The sequence below is a fragment of the Saccopteryx bilineata genome, chromosome 1 (assembly GCF_036850765.1).
Source record: "Saccopteryx bilineata isolate mSacBil1 chromosome 1, mSacBil1_pri_phased_curated, whole genome shotgun sequence".
Taxonomy (NCBI): Eukaryota; Metazoa; Chordata; class Mammalia; order Chiroptera; family Emballonuridae; genus Saccopteryx; species Saccopteryx bilineata.
Window position 1 is genome coordinate 82,912,097 of NC_089490.1, and position 19,610 is coordinate 82,931,706.

The 19,610-nt window shown below is 51.3% G+C and overlaps 1 protein-coding gene across 1 annotated transcript in view; it reads left to right on the top strand.

Moving 5' to 3' along the window:
- Positions 1-1,900: 1,900 nt before the first annotated feature.
- Positions 1,901-19,610, top strand: part of KIAA0930 (KIAA0930 ortholog) — a 46,910-nt gene continuing 29,200 nt past the window's right edge. Inside the window, exon 1 of the mRNA XM_066255555.1 lies at positions 1,901-2,321. Coding sequence (XP_066111652.1) covers positions 2,108-2,321 — 214 coding nt within the window. The 5' untranslated portion in view covers positions 1,901-2,107. The remainder of the gene's footprint in view (positions 2,322-19,610) is intronic.

Here is a 19,610-nt window from a genome sequence, read left to right on the forward strand (position 1 = left end):
AGGCCTAGAGGAAAAAGATATACCCACGGCCAATTGTGCACCTCACTAATCGTCCCCTCACTTCACACTTCTCTAAAGAGCCTCTCATCCCCCAGCGCCAAGCTTGGTGCTGGGGACCCAGACAGAGGCACAAAATTAGAGGTGAGGCCTGAAGCAGGCAGGATCTAACCACCCATTTCCTTCTCCAGGGCTGTTTCCATGCCCCACAGTCTTTGGCCTCTTACTGCCTCTTCCAAGAAGACTTCCTTGCTTCTCCATCAGGCTTCTCATTCATTCTTCATTCATCTCATTTATTTATGGGGCATCCACCCCATAAATAAATTTATTTATGGGTGCAAGGCAACCTTCTAGGCAGTGGGGCTACAGCTATACAGGAGATAGACCCCTTCCTTAGTGAGAAAGTTAGACAACAAACCCCACAGCTATATGATGTGGTATTAGTGGAGATGAATGCACTGGTAGGAAGAGAAAGAAAATAGGGTAGCTGGAGTAGGAGGGATGGTGGTGGTCAGGGAAGGCTCTTTGAGGAGTTGGCACAGGGATCTAAAAATAAAATAAAATATAAAATAATAAAATAAAATACCAGCCTGACCCGTGGTGGCACAATGGACAGAGCACCCACCTAGAACGCTGAGGTCGCTGGTTTGAAACCTTGGAATTGCCCTGTCAATGCACATGTGATGAACAGCCAATGAACAGCTCAAGTGAAGCAACTGCTTCTCCTTCCTCCTCCCCTCCCTCTGTAAAATCAAGAAATAAAATCTCAAACACAAACAAGCAAACAAAAAAAACCAAAGGGGAGAAGGGACCAGGGTGGGGCCTGGAGGCAGGACCTTCCTCAGTGGGTCTGAGGAATGGAGGCAAATGTGACTGCAAGGGAATTTCTTCAGAGATTTAGCTAGTTGGAACTCCAGCCCTGCCTCTCCATCTCCATCTCACCCTGTCCTTGAAAGGGGCCCCGGGGCTGAGGTCTAGGGAAGGCTTCTGGCCGCTTCACCCAGGGCTTCCTCTGTGAGCAGATGCCAGCACACAGATGGATGCCAGGCGAGACCTTAGCCTTCGTCAGGAGCACATGCCCAGCTGACCTACCTACCCACCTCTCACACCCCTCAAACCCACCTGGGCACACCCCCAAGGTACAACTGAGGCAACAAGCTCAGAGCCCTTCACAATGCCTGCAATACGCCAGGAGAAGGAGCCAGTGGGGGCGGGAAGGGCTTTGCCATCGTGCCCCCATGAGACTTCTTTATGGGGTTGGGGGTAACATACATATTTCTGGGTTCTTTGGAGGAAGTTCTCAGCGAAACTAGCCTTTGCAAGTTGATGGAGAGACGGAGGGTGACAAACTCAATCTCCCGCGGGGCATCGGTAGAAGGTAAGAGGGTCCGAGGCCCGGAGACTGAGGGGGTTCAGGAGCAGAGGTCGGTCTCGGGAAGGGCCGTGGGGCTAGGGCCTGGAGACGGTGATCACAGGGGTGGAAGGACCAGGGAGGGTCAGGAGACGGTGGGCTGATGGTCGAGACGGGATCAACGAGAACCAACGAGGAAGAAGACCGTTGACATCCGAGGTCGGCAAAGGCGAGCCTTTTGGAAGTGGGCGGAGCCAGAGCAGGCCGGAGGTAGGGTGGATGTAGAGAGGGGAGGGAAAGGGTAGGAGAGGGGCGGACTGTGGGCGGAGGAAGTGAGATGGGGCGCGGCCTGGTGGACAGGGGACGGGGACTGGAGTGCAAGGGGGCGGGTCAGGAAAGCCCGAGGTGAGTCGAGAGTGGCCGGAAACCGTTGTGGGGCGGGGCCTAGAGGGCGGAGTGAGGCAGGGCCTAGAGGGCGGAGCCTAAAGGGCGGGGTGGGGGCGGGACCTAGAGGGCGGAGTGGGGCGGGGCTGGGCGTCACCGGCCCGCAGAGGCGCGGACAGAGGAGACGGGGAGGTGCGCTCACCTCACTGGGTTCGGCGGGTGGCAGCAGCAGCGGCGGCGGCGACGCGCACTACGACAGATTGGATTGTGGCTTCACTGGTGCTTGCGGCGGGCGGCGCCGGGGCGGGGCCGGGGGCGGCAGGGCAAGCCAGGGGCCCCCGCGGGCGCGGCGCGGGCAATGAGCCGGGGCCCGGCATGGCCTCTGCGCGGCCGCCGGGCCGGGCCTGCGCCTCGGCGCCCGCGCCCGCGGGGCTCCGGGTCGGGCCACCCGCCCTCCCCGGAGCCGCTGCTGCTTCCCCCGAGCCTGCGGGCGGTGCCGAGGCGGAGGAGCGCTCGCTGCAGCACATGCTGCGCGCCATAGCGGAGGAACGCGGCCGCCTCAGCCTGCGCCGCGAGGTCTGCGGCCTCGGTGAGTGCGGCCGGTCCGGGGCGAGGCTGGGCGGCGGGGCCGGAGCGGCACTGGGGTGTGCGCGCCTCCAGCTGTTTCTGCGCGTCTCTCTCAGGGTGTCTCTGTCTCTTCGTGTGTCTCTGTCTCTGCGCGTGTCTGTCTCCGCGTGTCTCCGGGGCTACCTGCGTGTCGCGTTTTCCTGCATGCGCCTCCAAGTCGCCACATCTGCGCCCTGCGTCTCTGATTTTGGTCCCAAGGCCCCCAAGCTCAGGTTCCTGTGTCTCTCCGTTTCCCGGTCATTCAGTGTCTCCCTCCGTTTTACTCCTTGTGGCTCTGCCGGGCTCCTTCCTTCTCCAGGAAGTCCTCTCCGGGGCCTTGGGGCCTCGGGGCCGCTGCAGAGTGTGGGCGCTGGACTGGGGAGACCCTCCGCGCACCATTGCAGCACCAGGGCCCCGCCGGCGCTGGGCAGCCCTTCCTGCAGATGTGCCCTGGTCACTGTCCCCAGCTGACGAGGAGGGAGGGCCATGTCTTCGGCTTCCTGAAGCCTTTGTCTTCCTGCGCCTGACTGCACCCGCCGGTTCTCCTTGACCCCTAGCTAGGATTTGGGACCTGTTGGGCTGTTGCCCCCGGAATCCACCCGTTGGGCAGAGGGAGCAGGACCTTCCGCCCCTCTGGGTGTGATTCTGTTCTAAGGAAGTCCTAAGTCCTAGATGTGCCAGTGGTGAGGGGTGAGGGTGCCTTGTATTGTTGGAAAGAGCCCGGGACTGCAGGTGTGGGTGGGGTCTCCTGGCTGGGCTGGGTATGAGGTCATCGCTACTGATAGTTGGTGCCCAACTGGCTCCAGAGGAACCCCCTCCTCTGTAATGTCATGGTTTACCATTTTCTCCATGAAAAGACCCCTCCCTTCATGCCAGAATGACTTCATTGCACGTTGTCTGCTGCCCCTACCCCACCCTCATCCCCATTCTGGGCTGGGGATTTCTGAAAAGGCGACAGCATTGTGGAGAAGGAAATGTCAGCCATGGAGATTCTAGCAGTTCCCCCTTCATTCACCACTGGGGATACTGAGTCCCAGAGAGCCAGCGTGTCCCCATTAAAGTTAGAGGCAGCAGGGACAGGGCAGCCCCTCAACAGGCCACACCCTGCATGATGATGAGGAAAGGAGATAGATTCCAGTGCTCCTTTGTGTGGGAGGCTAGGCCTGGCAAAAGACACTTCTCCTCAGGGAGCAGGTCCCAGCCCAGCCTGCCCGGAAGTGAAGCTCTCCTCTTGTGTCGGTGAGAGTAGGGGTGAGGGTGGGGGTAGTTCCACAGTGGTGATGCACAGGGACATAGGTTCCTCTGGTTTCTTAAAAGTGTCACGACTGAGTTTTGAGCAGAAGTGGAAGGATCATGAATTCATGCAGCAGACATTCATTGAGCACCTACTGTGTGTCAGCCTACATGCCAGCTTGGCAGGTATGCTTGTCACCTGGCTCAGAATATCAGAAATGGAAGAGGTCTGAGGGACCATCTACTCCAAGCCCTTTTTAAAAGTCCTTTGCTCAACTGCTCCGGGCAGCCCCTCCCCACTCCTCTGTCTACATGTTCCTACTATCCTGACTTCTGAGCATCTTTCCCAGTTTAGTCCCTGCCCCAAGGAGCCTGCAGGGCCATCCCCTAAGAACAGTAATGATTTGTTCTGGCAGCTGGCATTTATTGAGCCCTTACTATGTGCCAGGTGCCTTATGTGTGCTGTCAATTTGTGTGTGTGTGTGTGTGTGTGTGTGTGTGTGTGTGACAGAGACAGAGAGGGACAGATAGGGAAAGAGACAGGAAGGGAGAGAGATGAGAAGCATCAATTCTTTGTTGCAGCACCCTAGTTATTCATTGATTGCTTTCTTAAATGTGCGTGGGGCTACAGCAGACCGAGTAACCTCCTGCTCAAGCCAGCAACCTTGGGCTCAAGCTGGTGAGTCTTGCTCAAACCAGATGAGCTGGCGCTCAAGCTGGCGACCTTGGGGTTTCGAACCTGGGTCCTCCATGTCCCAGTCCGGTGCTCTATCCACTGCGCCACCATCTGGTCAGGCTGTGTGCTGTCAATTTGATACTGGAATATTATCTCCATTTCACCAATGAGGCGTGCAAGGTTCAGAGAGGCAAGAGACTTGCCCAGGGACAACCAGTGAGGCTATGGCACAGCTGGAATTGACTCTTAGTCAGTCTGACCGCAGAGCCTGTCCCATCCCTCTCCTTTCCCCCGCTCTCCCTTCCCCAACCTCCCTGGAATGTGCCCAGCCAGGCCTTGCTGCACCTACTACACTGCATCTGGGGAGAACTGTGCCCTATCAGTAGGCTGAGGGCAGAGCCTGCTGGTCAGGCTATTACTGTTTCTTCTCCTGGCCTCCAGTTCTCCCTCACTCATAGGTCTCCCCATCTTACCCTGCCCCACACCCCCCAGAACTCAATCCCTGCCTGCTCTGATGTTCTGCACTTTTATGCCTGCTGTTTTCTCTGTCTGGAAGGCCACCCCCTACTCACCTGCTCTGCAAACACCTATAGATTTCCCCTAAAGCCTCAGCTCCAATGCTGTCCCTAGGAACCCTTCTTCCACTCCCCTACTCACCTGCCTGTGCCCTGTGTACTGGACAATCAAGATGATTGTGACATTGTAATGATCTGTGTGGCTGTCTCCTCAGTTAGCTAGGGACTCCTTCAGGGCACTGCCCAGTCTGAATCTCCTCCGTACCCAGCATAGGCACATTCAGAGCAAGGGCCCAGTAAACATTTAGCAAACAAACGAGAGAATTAATTTCTGGACTGGGAAATGAAATGTGTAGATGGCCACAGAGGATGGAATTGTAAACTCCTAGAAGGGCTCGTTTTGCCCATCTCATTTTTTCAGATGAGAATGGGATGTTCAGAAAGGGGCAAGCTTCACAGTGACTTCATGCCCAGAGTAGAGTAAGGACCCAAGGTTGGCCCTAGCACCCAGACATGAACCTGCAATGCCGACTCCAAAACACGTTTACATCCAGTGGTTTAGGAAGCCCTCTCATCTCCTCTTTACAGCTGTGACAACCTGTTACATTTAGGAATTGAAATCTTGCAAATTTTTGTTGTTGTTTAACTAAAGCTTAGGTTTTTCATAACTGTGCCATGTTCTCTGATGTTGTTTTAAATGTGTAAGGGAGGCCATGGTAGAGAGGCTTAATCCTGGACAAGCTGTTGTCATTCCTGAGTCAGTGTGTGTCTATGCGTTGGGAGAAAGTGACTACCCCCTCCCCCGGGGTGGGAATAGTCAGTTGGCTGCACCTACTACACTGCATCTGGGGAGAACTGTGCCCAGATGCAGTTGGCTGTCATGATGAAAGGCACCTTGTAGATCCAAACCTGACTTGAATCTTGTCTACTGTGGCCTCTGCAGTCGAAGCATTTTTGAGCATTTGCTCCGTGCCAGTGTGTATGCGTGGGTGGGTGGGGGATTAGCCCTCATCGCTGCCTGGTGGGAGGGCAGTCGAACCTGGGAGAGAAGCAGGTGCACAGGTGACTTAGCTAGAGTAAAAACCCTGCTGGAAGCAGCCAGGGCCATGGCCACCCCTGGCAGGATCTTGGTGTTTTGTCCACAGGAAACTGCTTGTGATTCCAAGTGGCAGATGAGCCCAGCTGGCTGGCTAAGGTACCTTTTGTGGGCTTCTAGAATCTGAGCTGGGAAAGCCTGAGGGGGTCCAACTCTCCAGATGTGTGATGCAGAGACTTGGACCAAAGGTGGATATAACCTAACACTTCTTCTGGGGTTTGGGCCTTCTCATGGGCCCTGGACATCACCCAAAGCATTCTATGTGACTGGCTCCCTTTTAACAGGGGCAGCACAACACTGATGTTTGGTCAGGCCACATGGCATGACCTGGCCCCAGGACCCGGTGTGAGTTGTGGAGAGATGCTGTGAGGGGAGGGGCCTGCATCATGCTGGTTGTCTTGGGGCCCTGCCTAGGGTGAGCATTTCTGGGGTGTCACCTCCTGTTAGGTAGCGTAGGGAATTCTCTGTCATGCTGTGGGCAAAAGGTATGTTTCATGTTTACTATTTCCTTTTATTCTCAAAATAATACGATACTCTTCTCTTTGTCCTGATGAGGAAATGCAGGTGTAGAGATGAAGTAACATGCCTCCATGGTTTATAAGTGCTAGAATCTGTCTGAGCCCAAGTCCTTTGGGGCACAGAGGAGGGAGCCACTGAGGTTGATAGGGGTTGGGGTGGGTAGGGTTGTGTAGTGCGTGACCTTTGAGAGGGGCCGAGTCAGGACAGCATGTCCTGGATTGAGGAGGAGAGGCTAATGCGGCTTGCAGGGTGGTTTGGGGCCCTGAATGCCCACCTGAGAATTCACACTTCCTTGGCTGGACCTTCAGGAGCTGGAAGGTGGCAGAATAGGGGGCTGTGGGGTTCCAGCTGAGGCCTATCAGATTTGAATGTTCATTTTGTAGAGAGTTCATGGAATGAGCCAGAAGGAATGAAGGGGGGAAACTGCCTTTACGTTAACCTCTCCTCTGTGCTAAACACCTACCTGTGCCAGGCACCTGCTCCTACCCCGTGAATTGGGGAAAGGATTGCACACCCTCAGCCTGGACCTTGTTTTGCTAGGTGCAGCATGGCAGGGTATAAGTGGTGAGAGCAGGGATTTTAGCAGGATATGTGGCTGGAGGGGAAGACTGTGGGGCCCAAACATGCCATCCTTCAGACACAATGAGGTCTATAGGGTCATGAGATTGTATGAGAAGTGATAGGCACAGCATCAGGCAGCATGAGGAGTAAATGAGACGCGGCAGGTACAGGGTTGGACCCTGTATGCTGTTGTTATAAGGGACACAAAACATGAGGCCCCATGCCCGCACATGGAGTTAGGTTGGGTTTGCACTCTGGAGCTCAGACAGGTCTGCAGACGGCTCTAGGGACAGTTTCCCTGGACTCCCTGGGGCCCCGGGCCCTCCAACCCTAAGGCAGGCAGAACTGGTTCTGGGCCAGTAGCATGGGAAGGAAGTGGGATTGTTTGGATGAGTAGCTGTGCCTCTTTCGGTTCCTGGGCCTATTTTTAAGGCCTGTGGGTTCCGGCCTCTATCTGCCAGTGTGGTTCTCTCCGGAGGCGTCCTTTCAAAGAAACCTGAGGATGTTGTACCTCACACCTCAAAGAAACTGAGGGTCACAGTTGCAGGAACATCTCTGCGAGGCGAAAGGGTAAGCAGTGGGATTGGCAGCGCCCCCGCCCCACTCCCCCAGGCTGGCGGGGAGGCCTGCTCTGTGGTCTCCGATGCGTCATGCTCCCCGGCTTACAGCGCCTGCCTCCTTGTGCCTGTGTGCCGCCCTCACTGAGTGGGGTGGCTTTTCGGTTCCAGCTAAGCCATGAGCTACTTGTTGAAAAATGGCCTCAAAATCCCCAAACAAATTTTTTCCAATTAAAAATGTTACATGCACATAATAGAAACTGGAAAATGTAAGAAATGGAAAAAAAATTACTTGTTCCAATCACCCAGAAATAGACTGTTAACTTTGCAAAATCTTGCTTTCCAGTTTTCTTAAAAAAACTTTTTAAAGAATACTTGATGTTCTATACATAGTTTTTTAATCATGCTTTTTTATTTAAAATCTCTAAAACATTTTCCATGTCCAAACTCTTAACATTATTTAAATGACTACAAGGTAGTTGAGTGGACATGCCGTAATTTCCTGAATTGACCTCACCCATGGGAAACTTAGCTTGGATGCAGTTTTTTACTATTTTAAGTAGCTTGCAACAAACCTCTTAATTTGTACAAAGGTTTCTGCATTTGGACGATTTCTTCAGCAACCTGGGAGGCCATTTCTTAGAGGCTGCTGTCTGACCCAATGGCAGTACTGGGACCATAGGTGGGCATGGCAGGTGGTAGACAGATGTGTGCCTCACTCAGGAAGAACTATTTAAGCATTGGGTACAGAACAGGAAGACAGGTGAACCTAAGATGGTGACAGTAAGCAGGGTCTTTTTGTTCCACAGCTTGGGACAGGGAGGCCTGAAGCTGACTGAGCACAGGCTGGGCCAGCTCCCTACCTGAACCTACATTCCCACCCTCGGCCAGCAGCTGCTGCTGCCCCTTGCAGTCCTTGTCGCCCCTTTCACTTTTCACTCTGGGGATGACTGGCCTGCCTGGGCCTCAGAGACAACAGATATTGGGCTCTGGGTCCAATGTGCCAGGCTGCCTGTGATGAGGCCCCCTGGGGGCAGCAGAAGCCTGGTCCTGGCTCTTCCTACTCCGTGCTTATGTGGGTGGGGAGCAAGTACTGGGTGTGGTTAGGCATTCTGGGAGCAGACCTGATTCCGAGAAGCTTCTGCCTGATTCTGAGAAGCTTCTCCGGAAGCTTGCCTCTCCCAGAGTCTGGGGTGACCCAGCAGTTTACTCCCAATCTCTTGGCTTTGGCTGAGGCAGCAGAATGTCCTAGGTCAGACTGTCCTGGGGGAGCTGGGGTGGACAGGAAGGATCAAGAATTCAGCCAGCCTAACCTGTCGCTGTATGTATTGTCAGGAACGTGAGGCTCAGGGAAGACCCTGACAGAGACAGATCCCAAGAGCCAGAATGCTGATCGGGCCCTCCCACCTGCAGCCCACCTGTACAGACGGATAAGGAGATGGAGGCTCTTTAGTGGCAGAGCTGGGTTCCCATATTTTCTGTGTGCAGGACCAGGGCAGGATGTGTGGGAGGGAGAGGAGCTCTCAACATCCCTGCCAGGGCCCAGCTGACTGCAGAGGGGAGCTGGGATGTGGCTGGTGGGCCTGTAGGTGAGGGATCAGAGCTCCCAAGGATGGAGGCTGCCCAGCTCAGGGAGGACCCATTGCATCCTTGGCCAGGCAAGGGAAGCATCAGCTCAGTTTGGGAGGGACCCCCGCTTTATTTTTTAGAAAGGGACTCTGGTATCTGACAGCATATAAGACAAACACCCAGCCAGCTTCCGTTTTTAAAGAATATATATTTTTGAATAAGCAGTGATTACTTGGGAAATGTCTGTTGGCAAAGTGAGAAGGGGATTTAATTTTTTTTCTTTTTGAGAGGCAGGAAGAAAGAAAGGGTGAGAAGCATCAACTTGTAGTTACGTTCACTTTAATTGTGCATTGATTGCTTCTTGTACGTGCCTTGCCCTGGGACTTAGCCAGTGTCCCCTTCCTCAAGGCAGTGACCTTGGCCTTTTCATGCTAGTGACCTTTGGGTTCAAGCTGGTGAGCTTTGGGATCGTGTGTGAATGATGCCCCGCTCAAGCCAGCGACCCTGTACTCAGAGCCATCGACCTAAGAGTTTCTAACCTGAGGCCTCAGTGTTCTCCGTTGAGGCTTTATTCATGCACCACCACCAGTCAATTTTAAATTTTTTTTTTTTTACAAGGACAGAAAGAGAGAGTCAGAGAGAGGGATAGACAGGGACAGACAGACAGGAACGGAGAGAGATGAAAAGCATCAATTATCAGTTTTTCGTTGTGCATCGTGACACCTTAGTTGTTCATTGATTGCTTTCTCATATGTGCCTTGACTGTGGGCCTTCAGCAGACCGAGTAACCCCTTGTTCGAGCCAGCGACCTTCGGTCCAAGCTGGTGAGCTTTTGCTCAAACCAGATGAGCCCGCGCTCAAGCTGGCGACCTTGGGGTCTCGAACTTGGGTCCTTCCGCATCCCAGTCTGATGCTGTATCCACTGTGCCACCGCCTGGTCAGGTTCAATTTTAATTTTAAATGTTTTTGTCTTGTAGATGGAGGTGCTGTTGCTGTTTATCTTTAATGTAAACATCCTTTGCTTTGGATGTTCACTGAGCCTTGAAAAACACTGTATTTAGGACATTTCTTATGGCAGAAAAAATGAGGAATGCAGCATCCAGACTACCCTTTATGAAAAGTCTGTGTATTACCTAGATAATTAGGAGAAGATGACTTTTACAAAGCGTTGCATTGCCATTTGTGTGCTTCACTTCAGGGATGACGGAAATGAAACAGGAAGAAGCAGAAGCAGGAAGAACCTCAGCCCCCTCCCCAAAGATGGAAATAACAGCAGTGTCATCCTGCCACCCAGAGCTACGGTGTTACATTGGGAGCTGTAGGTTTCACATCCACCAACCCCCAGCTCTGTCTGCAGGTCCAACCTACCGATCCGCAGGTGGATTGTGATGGCTGGTGCCACCTCAGGTGGTCCACAGACTGCCACCTGTTAGGATGGTGGCCCAGGATTACAGATTCTCCTGACCCGGGGAGGAGGGCACCTGCTCTGCCACCTCCAACAGGCTCATTAGCTGTTGCTCAGCCCCTGGGATCCTCCCTCTTGCAGCAAAGCCCAAAGAGCCAGCCTGTGCAAGCTGCTTGCTGCCACGGGTACAGGGTGAAGTCATCCTCAGCCAGGGCTCTGTGACCAATACCTTCCCTGAAGTCCAGCAGGGCTGCTTCTCTCCCAAGAAGGGCTGGAGCCAGAGCAGCCTGCACCTCCTATTTATTGTGTGCCTGGAATTGTGTCCTTCTTGTGGCCACCCTGGGCTGTATCCCCGGTGGCAGGTGAAGACTCAGAAAGGTTGAGGCTTTTTAGTTCAGGGTTCCAGAGCAGGTGTGGGACCCAGGTGTTTTGTACATGTGGCTCTGGCCTGTCTATTCTCATACTCCCCTGTTCATTTCTCCCAGGAGAGTCATTCTGTGTAGCCTCCCCTGCCCCCTGCTTTCACAGTGAAGGTCTTAGAAGAAGCAAGAATAAAAGGGAACATGTCAGGAGGCTGCTGGGACTGGGCATTTTGAGGACCATGTAGCAGAGGGCAGGAACTGAGCAAGGGAACCGAGGTCCCCAGTTCCCTCATCTGGGAAAAATGAGAGAACAGCCTCTGGGGGTGGGGTGGGTGGGCTATGTTTGAGTTTGTCTAGTTTCCAGAGGGAGGAAGCTACGTGACCTTGGAGACAGAACAGCTGAAGCACTGGTTGTCCATCAGTATCTGACCAGCTGCCCTGGAATCCTTGTTTCGTGCAGCATGTTTTCAGCTTTGCATCTGGGTATCAGAGGTGCTTAGTAAACATCAGCCTGAACCCAGAGAGCCTGCGGGAGCTAGGTGCCTGGGCACAGCAATGAGCAAGACAGGCCCTTTTGCGGGGCTCACAGTTGGGAGGTTGGTCCATTGGGGTCCAAGCCTGGCTCAAGGAGTGAGGTGTGAGAAAATGAGTGGACGGATGCACTCATGTGGCCCAAGTCCCTCTGACCAGGTTTCAGTGTCTCATGACGCAGTGAGCTGGTTGGAGCAGCTGGTCTGTGCACATCCTTGCAGCACTGGCCTAGGCTTCTAGGATCCTGCAGCATGCTTCATGCCATGTAGCATGTTGGGGTGGAGGTGGGATGTTGGTGACCCCAGGCATTTGGGAGGGTAGAGGAGGTGGAAGTTGAGGTGGCTGGGCCACAGCTCCTATCTGGGATGCGACACCTGTATGGGTGTCCAAGGAAACCTGAGAGATTACTCAGGAGAGTAGCAGTTTGTCTTGAGGCCTTTGTATGTGTCCGAGCAAAGCAGTGAGTCAGGAGTTTGAATAGGGCCACAGCAATGAGGAGCTTATAAGAGAGGGAACTTGATGGTGGAGCTGCTGTTTGTCCTGATAACTGCTCAGGCAGGATCGAAGCCATCGGAATAGTTGGTGGGGAGCCAGGTGGCATATCCTGTGATGAGGGAAGCAGGGCTACAGGGGTTACAGGCACTGCAGTTTTTGGAGATTCTGGGGGATGCTTTTGGGAACTGTGGGCCTAGGTCTGCTCTGGCAGAAGCTCCACCCTAAGAAACCTTGAGGTCATGGTCAGTGTTTCTTCCTCACTGAACCCCAGGACCTTATGCAGTGCCTGGCACAGAGCAGGCTCTCAGAGTGGGTGTGGGTGCTGACTGAACCCAACCTGTATTCCAGTCCCAACTCCCATTCTCATCTTGCTGAATCACCTAGATGAAGGGCCCCAGTTTCCTTAACTGTGAAATGGGTTATTAAGGAGATCCCAGATGTGACCTGAGGATTGTGAAATCAATTTGAGAGTTTTACAATGTTGTACGTATGTAATAAAGGATGCTGAATAAAGTTATTGCTGGTGGCGGCTTTGGGATGAGTTTCAAAACGGCTTTGTTATTTCCTGAGCAAGCTGAAAACTGGAGGTTTGTCAGTCATGTGTTCAACATCTGCTGACTCCCTGATGTGGGCCCTGCCCTGTGCTTGAGTCCACAGTCACCTGCCAGCAAGGTGCTTTGTCATGGTAGGGGAGGACACTCAGTCAGGTTTAGGAGCCAGTGTGACAAGGCTACGTGTAACACGGTTCGGAGCATGGCTTTGAGTCAGATCTGGGCTGTAGTCTGGCTGTGCCATGTACTAGCAGTGTGACTTCAGGCGAGTGACTCAAGCCTTGAGCCTCAGTTTCCTTATCAGTTAAATAATGATAGTAATTTTATCTCATGGGATCTTGGTGAAGATCAAAGAAGGTAAAGTAGCTAAGGTGGGTGCCCAGAGCTGGAAGCAATCAGGTCCTTGGGTACAGGTAGTATAGAGGTCAGGGGAGTCCTGGTGTGGGGGCAAGTCAGTGGGGAATGGATTCCAGGGAGGTGACACTGGAGCTGCTCTCACAGACATGTTGGTCAGGGGAGAAGGCCACGGACTGGGGTAAGGGTCCACACTGCAGACTTCAGGAGGCTGTCTAGAGAGGCTGGCTCATCTGGCGAAGGACCTTCTTTTTTACCACCACCCCCCTTTTAATTTATTGACTGATTTTAGAGAGAGAGAGAGAGAGAAGTATCGATCTGTTTCTGTTGAACTGGCAATCTCTGCATATTGGGACCGTGCTCTAACCTAAGTTATCCAGCAGGGCTGGAGCCAGGATTTTAACCGCAGAAGGCAGGAAACTGGTTGGGGGTGTTGGGCTTGTCCTGGTCTGTCCACCTTGCATCATTAAAACCCCACGCTTCCCTTAGGCTAGCACAGAGGAGTGGCCAGACCTGTGGGATTGCTCACATGGGGACCCGTCTGACTAGTACTTCTCCATCCAAGTGCCTCATCAGGACAGCCCTGGGCCTCCCTGGGCAGCTTCTTTGCCTTTTGTGCCCCGAGGAAGGGTCACTGAGAGGCACGGGTTGCTGAAAGGCCTATTGAGTGGCCACAGAGGCTTATTCACTGGGTCCTGGATGCCCGGGTGGGGAAGCAGCCAAGGGCTGCCTTGGACGCTCCCCAAAGACGGCACTTGACTTCCCCCCACCTTTGAGGGGGCAGCCTAGCAGAGGCTGCTGCTGAGCCAGGCGACCTCTCAGGAGGCCCTTCATCAGGCCCTTGTTCCAGAGGCCGGGGCATTGGGTATCTGCTTTCTGTGGGTCATGGCTCCACCCATCCATTCTCCTCCCTCCAGAGAGACTTTCCTCTTAGCCCCCTCCTTGCCAAACCTTTCAGGGGTTCCCAGCCCTCTGAGGTTACACACAAAACCTCCAACCCAGTGCAGAGGTCTGTGAGGTCATGTTGTCTCCAGCTCTAGCTTCCCCTCAGATCCTGGGCCTTTTTCCTATCCTTGCCTCACTGGACATTCCCCTACCGTGAGGCTTGGAGTGCTGTGCCCCCCTTTGCCCACTTAACTCATAGTTATGAACCCTCCCAGGGGAGCCACCCGGACACCCCTGACCAAGCTCAGCATCCGTTGTGCAGACTCAGGGTACTCACCTGCCTCCCTGGCCCTTACCGAGGCGACTGTCCGGCTCGTCAGCTACTTGCACTCGGGAAATGTTTGCCAGGGTTGAATGAGGTGTGGGCGAGTGAGTTCAAGGACCAGCCCCAGCCAGCTGTGTGACCCAGGGCGACTGTTGTCCTCTTTGGTAAACGAACCTGCTTCACAGAATGATGATCAAGAAAGTGTTTAGCCCAGTGCTTGGCACACTGGAAACCCTTGATGTTACTTAAAAGCATAAGGTATGCTCTGACCTGTGGTGGTGCGTTGGATAAAGCATCGACCTGGAATGCTGAGGTTGCCGGTTCAAAACCCCGGGTTTGCCCAGTCTAGGCACATACAGGAAGCAACTTTGAGTTGATGCTTCCTGCTTCTCATTCTCCCACCTTTCTCTCTCTCTCTCCTCTCTCTAAAATCAATAAATAGAATCTTTTTAAAAAGCATAATGTATGTATAAATTCACTACAAAATATTTGAAAATCAGGGAAAAGTTGTAATTCTACCACTGTGAACACGAACCACTGTGGGCATTTCAGATTCCTTCCTAAGCATTCTTTCTTCCTAAGCATTCTTTCAAAAAAGCAATTTCCTCCATTCGAGTATTTATGTATAATTTTATGTCCTTTTTCTTTTAACTTTCTGTTGTAAGCATTTTTCTAAGTAACTGCAGTGTTATTAAAAATACTTTTGTTACTTTTTGGATAAGTAAACTATGGTCAGGGCACCACATTCCAATGGGATGAGAAGATTCATAGAGAAAAAGCTAAGTGCCCTTTCTGTCCCACGGCCTCTCTGCAGAGGCTGTGAGGACGTACTGACGCCTGCTAACGCCAGGTGCCTGTCTGGTATCCATGCCTTTGAAGGGCTTCGTGTGCATCCACTCATGAAAACTCTACAGCCCCGAGAGGTAGAGCCCACGGTCACCACCGGTTTGCAAGACAGTTCACGGTCACCAAGAGCTTTGGGATTTGTTCGTTGTGCAGCCAGCCCTGCTGGACCGGGGTGGACCTGAGCAGCTCAGCTTAGTGTGCTCTGCAGCCCCCACCCCACAGGCATCCTGTCATTCTTAACAATTTGCTTTAGTCTGGAGAAATCTCTACTGTTCTGCTCCTCACTGTTCCCCGACTCCGTTTATCCTGGTCATCTCTGCCCGTTGGTGCAGAGAAGCCACTTCCATTCTTGCAAATGGCTTCACAGTAATGCATCCTGTGAATGGTTTCTCATCTTTTCAGCTCCTTCCTAACTGACAGAACCATTCCTGTGCTTTGCATACATGCTGTAATAATTACATAATTTTACACGTGTGGGAGTGAGATTGCAGAAAAACCTCCAAGTGGAATGGCTGGATCAAAGGTATAAGCATTGTGGGTTGTGTTGCCTGGTGTCCCCCCATGGGAATTTTTTTTTTTTTTTTTTTTTTAACAGGGACAGAGAGAGAGCCAGAGAGAGGAATAGACAGAGACAGACAGGAACGAAGAGAGATGAGAAGCATCAATCATCAGCCCTTCGTTGTGACACCTTAGGTGTTCATTGATTGCCCTCTCACATATGCCTTGACTGGGGGCCCCCAGCAGACTGAGCAACTCCTTGCTGGAGCCAGCGACCTTGGGTCCAAGCTGATGAGCTTTTTGCTCAAGCCAGATGAGCCCATGCTCAAGCTGGCGACCTTGGGGTCTCGAACCTGGGTCCTTCCGCATCCCACTCCGACGCTCTATCCACTGTGCCACCACCCAGTCAGGCCATTAGTTTTTCGTTGCGCATTGCAACACCTTAATTGTTCATTGATTGCCTTCTCATACGTGCCTTGACCACGGGCCTTCAGCAGACCGAGTAACCCCTTGCTCGAGCCAGCGACCTTGGGCTCAAGCTGGTGAGCTTTTGCTCAAACCAGATGAGCCCTCGCTCAAGCTGGTGACCTTGGGGTCTCGAACCTGGGTCTTCCGCATCCCAGTCCAACGCTCTATCCACCGCACCACCACCCGGTCAGGCCCCCCATGGGATTTTTTTTTTCAAACTTTTTTTTTCTTTTTTTTTTTTTAACAGAGACAGAGAGAGAGAGTCAGGGAGAGGGATAGACAGGGACAGACAGACAGGAACGGAGAACGGAGAGATAAGAGGCATCAATCATTAGTTTTTCGTTGTGCACTTCAACACTTTAGTTGTTCGTTGATTGCTTTCTCATATGTGCCTTGACCGCGGGCCTTTAGCAGACCGAGTGACCCCTTGCTTGAGCCAGTGACCTTGGGCTTAAGGTGGTGAGCTTTTGCTCAAACCAGATGAGCCCTCGCTCAAGCTGGTAACCTTGGGGTCTCGAACCTGGGTCTTCCGCATCCCAGTCCAACACTCTATCCACTGCACCACCGCCCAGTCAGGCCTCCCATCGGGATTTTATCAGTTCACCTTCCGGTGTCAGATGTGAAGTTCACATTTATGCACAACCTTTTCAACCTGGAGAGTTGTCAGGTGTTTTGATAGGTGAAAAATAGGATTTCCTAGTTTTTGTTTACATGTCTCTGATTTTGTGAAAGTAAGTGTATTTTCCTGTTTTAAAAGCCATTTACAATATATCACCCTTTGCTTTCGTTCAGTTTGGTTTTCTTAGGCATTGTGTGAAACTTACAACTTGTTAAGGTGATCAGTCCTCCCGTAAGAGTTCCAGTATTTTTCCAGTGTGTTGTTTCTTCCCTCTATTTATGGCTTTTTCCTGTTTCGCTATAGAAGTTTTTTTTTCATGTGGTTTATTATTCCTTTGTTTTATAGCTTTAGTATTTTATTTAGAAAGGCTTTTCTTGCTGAGAGAATAAAAAATATTCTATGATTTTAGTTATAACATTTAAAAGTTTTTACCTTTTTGGCATTTATTTTGGCCTGAGCAGAGGCTCAACCTTCTCTTTTTCCTTAGCTAGCTAGTTGTCCCAAGGCCAATTGGCAAAGAATCATCAAATCATCTAACTGATTTGATTTGAAGTACCATCTTCATATGAACTAAATTACCATGTGCTTTAGTTCTGTCTCTCTACTTTCTTTTGTCCCATTGATCTGCCTAATGATGGACCAGTACTACCTTACTTTCCCTAATCACTTAATTCATTTATTTCATTTATTCATTCAGTTAGCCAATTAATGTCTACTGTTTCCTATAGGTCAAACACTATTGTAGAAATTAAGTATACAGCAGTGAAAAAAACAATCAAAAAGGAAATATAGATCTTCACAGAATTAATGGAGCTTACATTCTCTCTGTTAAAATTACTCAGTACTCGCCCTGGCCAGGTGGCTTAGTTGGTAAGAGCATTGTCCTGATATGCCAAGGTTGTGGGTTCGATCCCTGGTCAGGGCACTTTGTAAGAATAAACCAATTAGCCTGACCAGGCAGTGGTGCAGTGGATAGAGCGTCAGACTGGGATTCAGAGAACCCAGGTTTGAAACCCCGAGGTTGCTGGCTTGAACATGGGTTCATCCAACTTGAGCAAGGGGTTGCTGGCTCAAGCCCAAAGGTTGCTGGCTTGAAGCCCAAGGTTGCTGGCTTGAGCCCAGTATTGCTGGCTTGAGCAAGGGGTCGCTCGCTCTGCTATAGAGCCCTGGTCAAGGCACGTATGAGAAAGCAATCACTGAACAACTAAGGAGCTGCAATGAAGAATGGATGCTTCTTATCTCTCTCCTTTCCTGTCTGTTTGTCCCTATCTGTCCCTCTCTGACTCTCTCTCTCTGTCTCTATCAAAAAAAAAAGAAAAAAAAATCAACCAATAAATGCATAAATGGATGGAACAACAAATCAGTATTTCTCTCTCTTTCTCCCCCTCTCTTCCTTTTCCTTCCCCTCTAAAATCAATAAAGTTAAAAAAATTTTAAGAGTAAATAGAAACACATAAATTAATTAAAAAAATAGTTCAGTTCTGCCTGACCAGGTGATGGTGCAGTGGATAGAGGTTTGAAACCCTGAGGTCACTGGCTTGAACATGGGCTAACCAACTTGAGTGCAGAGTTGCTGACTTGAGCATGGGATCATAGACAGGACCCCATGGTCACTAGCTTGAGCCCAAAGGTCACTGGTTTGAGCAAGGGGTCACTGGTTTGGCTGGAGCCCCACCCCAGTCAAGGCACATATGAAAAAGCAATCTGATCCTGGCCAGTTGGCTCAGTGGTAGATAATTGGCCCGGCATGTGGAAGTCCTGGGTTTGATTCCCGGCCAGGGCACACAGGAGAAACGCCCATCTGCTTCTCCACCCTTCCCCCTCTTCTTTCTCTCTATCTCTCTCTTCCCCTCCTGCAGCCAAGGCTCCATTGGAGCAAAGTTGGCCCAGGCACTGAGGATGACTCCATGGTGCCTCAGGTGCTAGAATGGCTTCAGTTGCAATGGAGCAATGCTCCAGATAGGCAGAGCATCACCCCCTAGTGCAGGGGTCGGGAACCTTTTTGGCTGAGAGAGCCATGAATGCCACATTTTAAAATGTAATTCCGTGAGAGCCATACAATGACCCATGTACATTACGCACTATCCAATAAAAATTTGTTGTTGTCCCGGAGGACAGCTGTGATTGGCTCCAGCCACCTGCAACCATGAACATGAGTGGTAGGAAATGAATGGATTGTAATACATGAGAATGTTTTATATTTTTAACATATTTTTATTAAAAAATTGTCTGCGAGCCAGATGCAGCCATCAAAAGAGCTACATCTGGCTTGCGAGCCATAGGTTCCCGACCCCTGCCCTAGTGGGCTTGCTGGGTGGATCCTGGTCAGGCACATGTCTCTATGCCTCCCTGCTTTTCTCACTTCAGAAAAAATACATAAATAAATAAATAGAAAAGTAATCAATGAACAACTAAGGTACTGCAACTATGAATTGATATTTCTCATCTCTCTTCCTGTCTGTCCCTGTTTGTACCCTCTCGTGCCCCCCCCCACCTTCACACACACAAAAAAACAACCCAAAAAACCCAACCTCAATCTAGAAGGGCAGGTGTTGGCAGACTGTAGCCCTAGTCCAAGCCCCACCTGCTGTCTGTGTTTGTAAATAAGCCTTTACTGTAGTGCAGTCATGCCCAATTCTTCAGTATCACTATGGCTGGTTTTGTAGTTGAGACAGGATCATATGGTATGTGGAGCCTAAAATATTTTCCATTTGGTACTTTGCAGAAAAGTTTTGCTGGCTCCTGTGCCAGGAAAAGGCAGAAAGCAAACAATAAACAGTGAAGTGTATTATACCACGGTATAGACTGACCAGTACTGTGGAGAAAAGTAAAGCAGGGCTGGGACAGGGGATGTTGGGGTGGAGTTTTCAGTTTTAAGTAGCATAGTTTGGGAATGCTTTCCCTGAGACTGAATCTGAGGGAGGTAAGGAAGTAAGCCTCCTGGAGGACTTTGAGCAGGGAAGTGACAAGAACTGATTTCATCATGGGGTCCAGTAGGAAGCTGGGACAGTAAAATAGGCAGGACAGGGCAGCAGCCTGGCTCAGGTGCAAGAGTCATTTGTGAAAAGTGGTTGGATTCTAGGGATTTTGTTTTGTTTTTTTGGGGGGAGATAGAATGAATTAAATGGTACAGAAGTAGAGAGTTCTGCAGGAAAAAAAAAAGAGCAGGGGTAGAAATTGACAAATCTGCCCAAGAAAATGAGGACT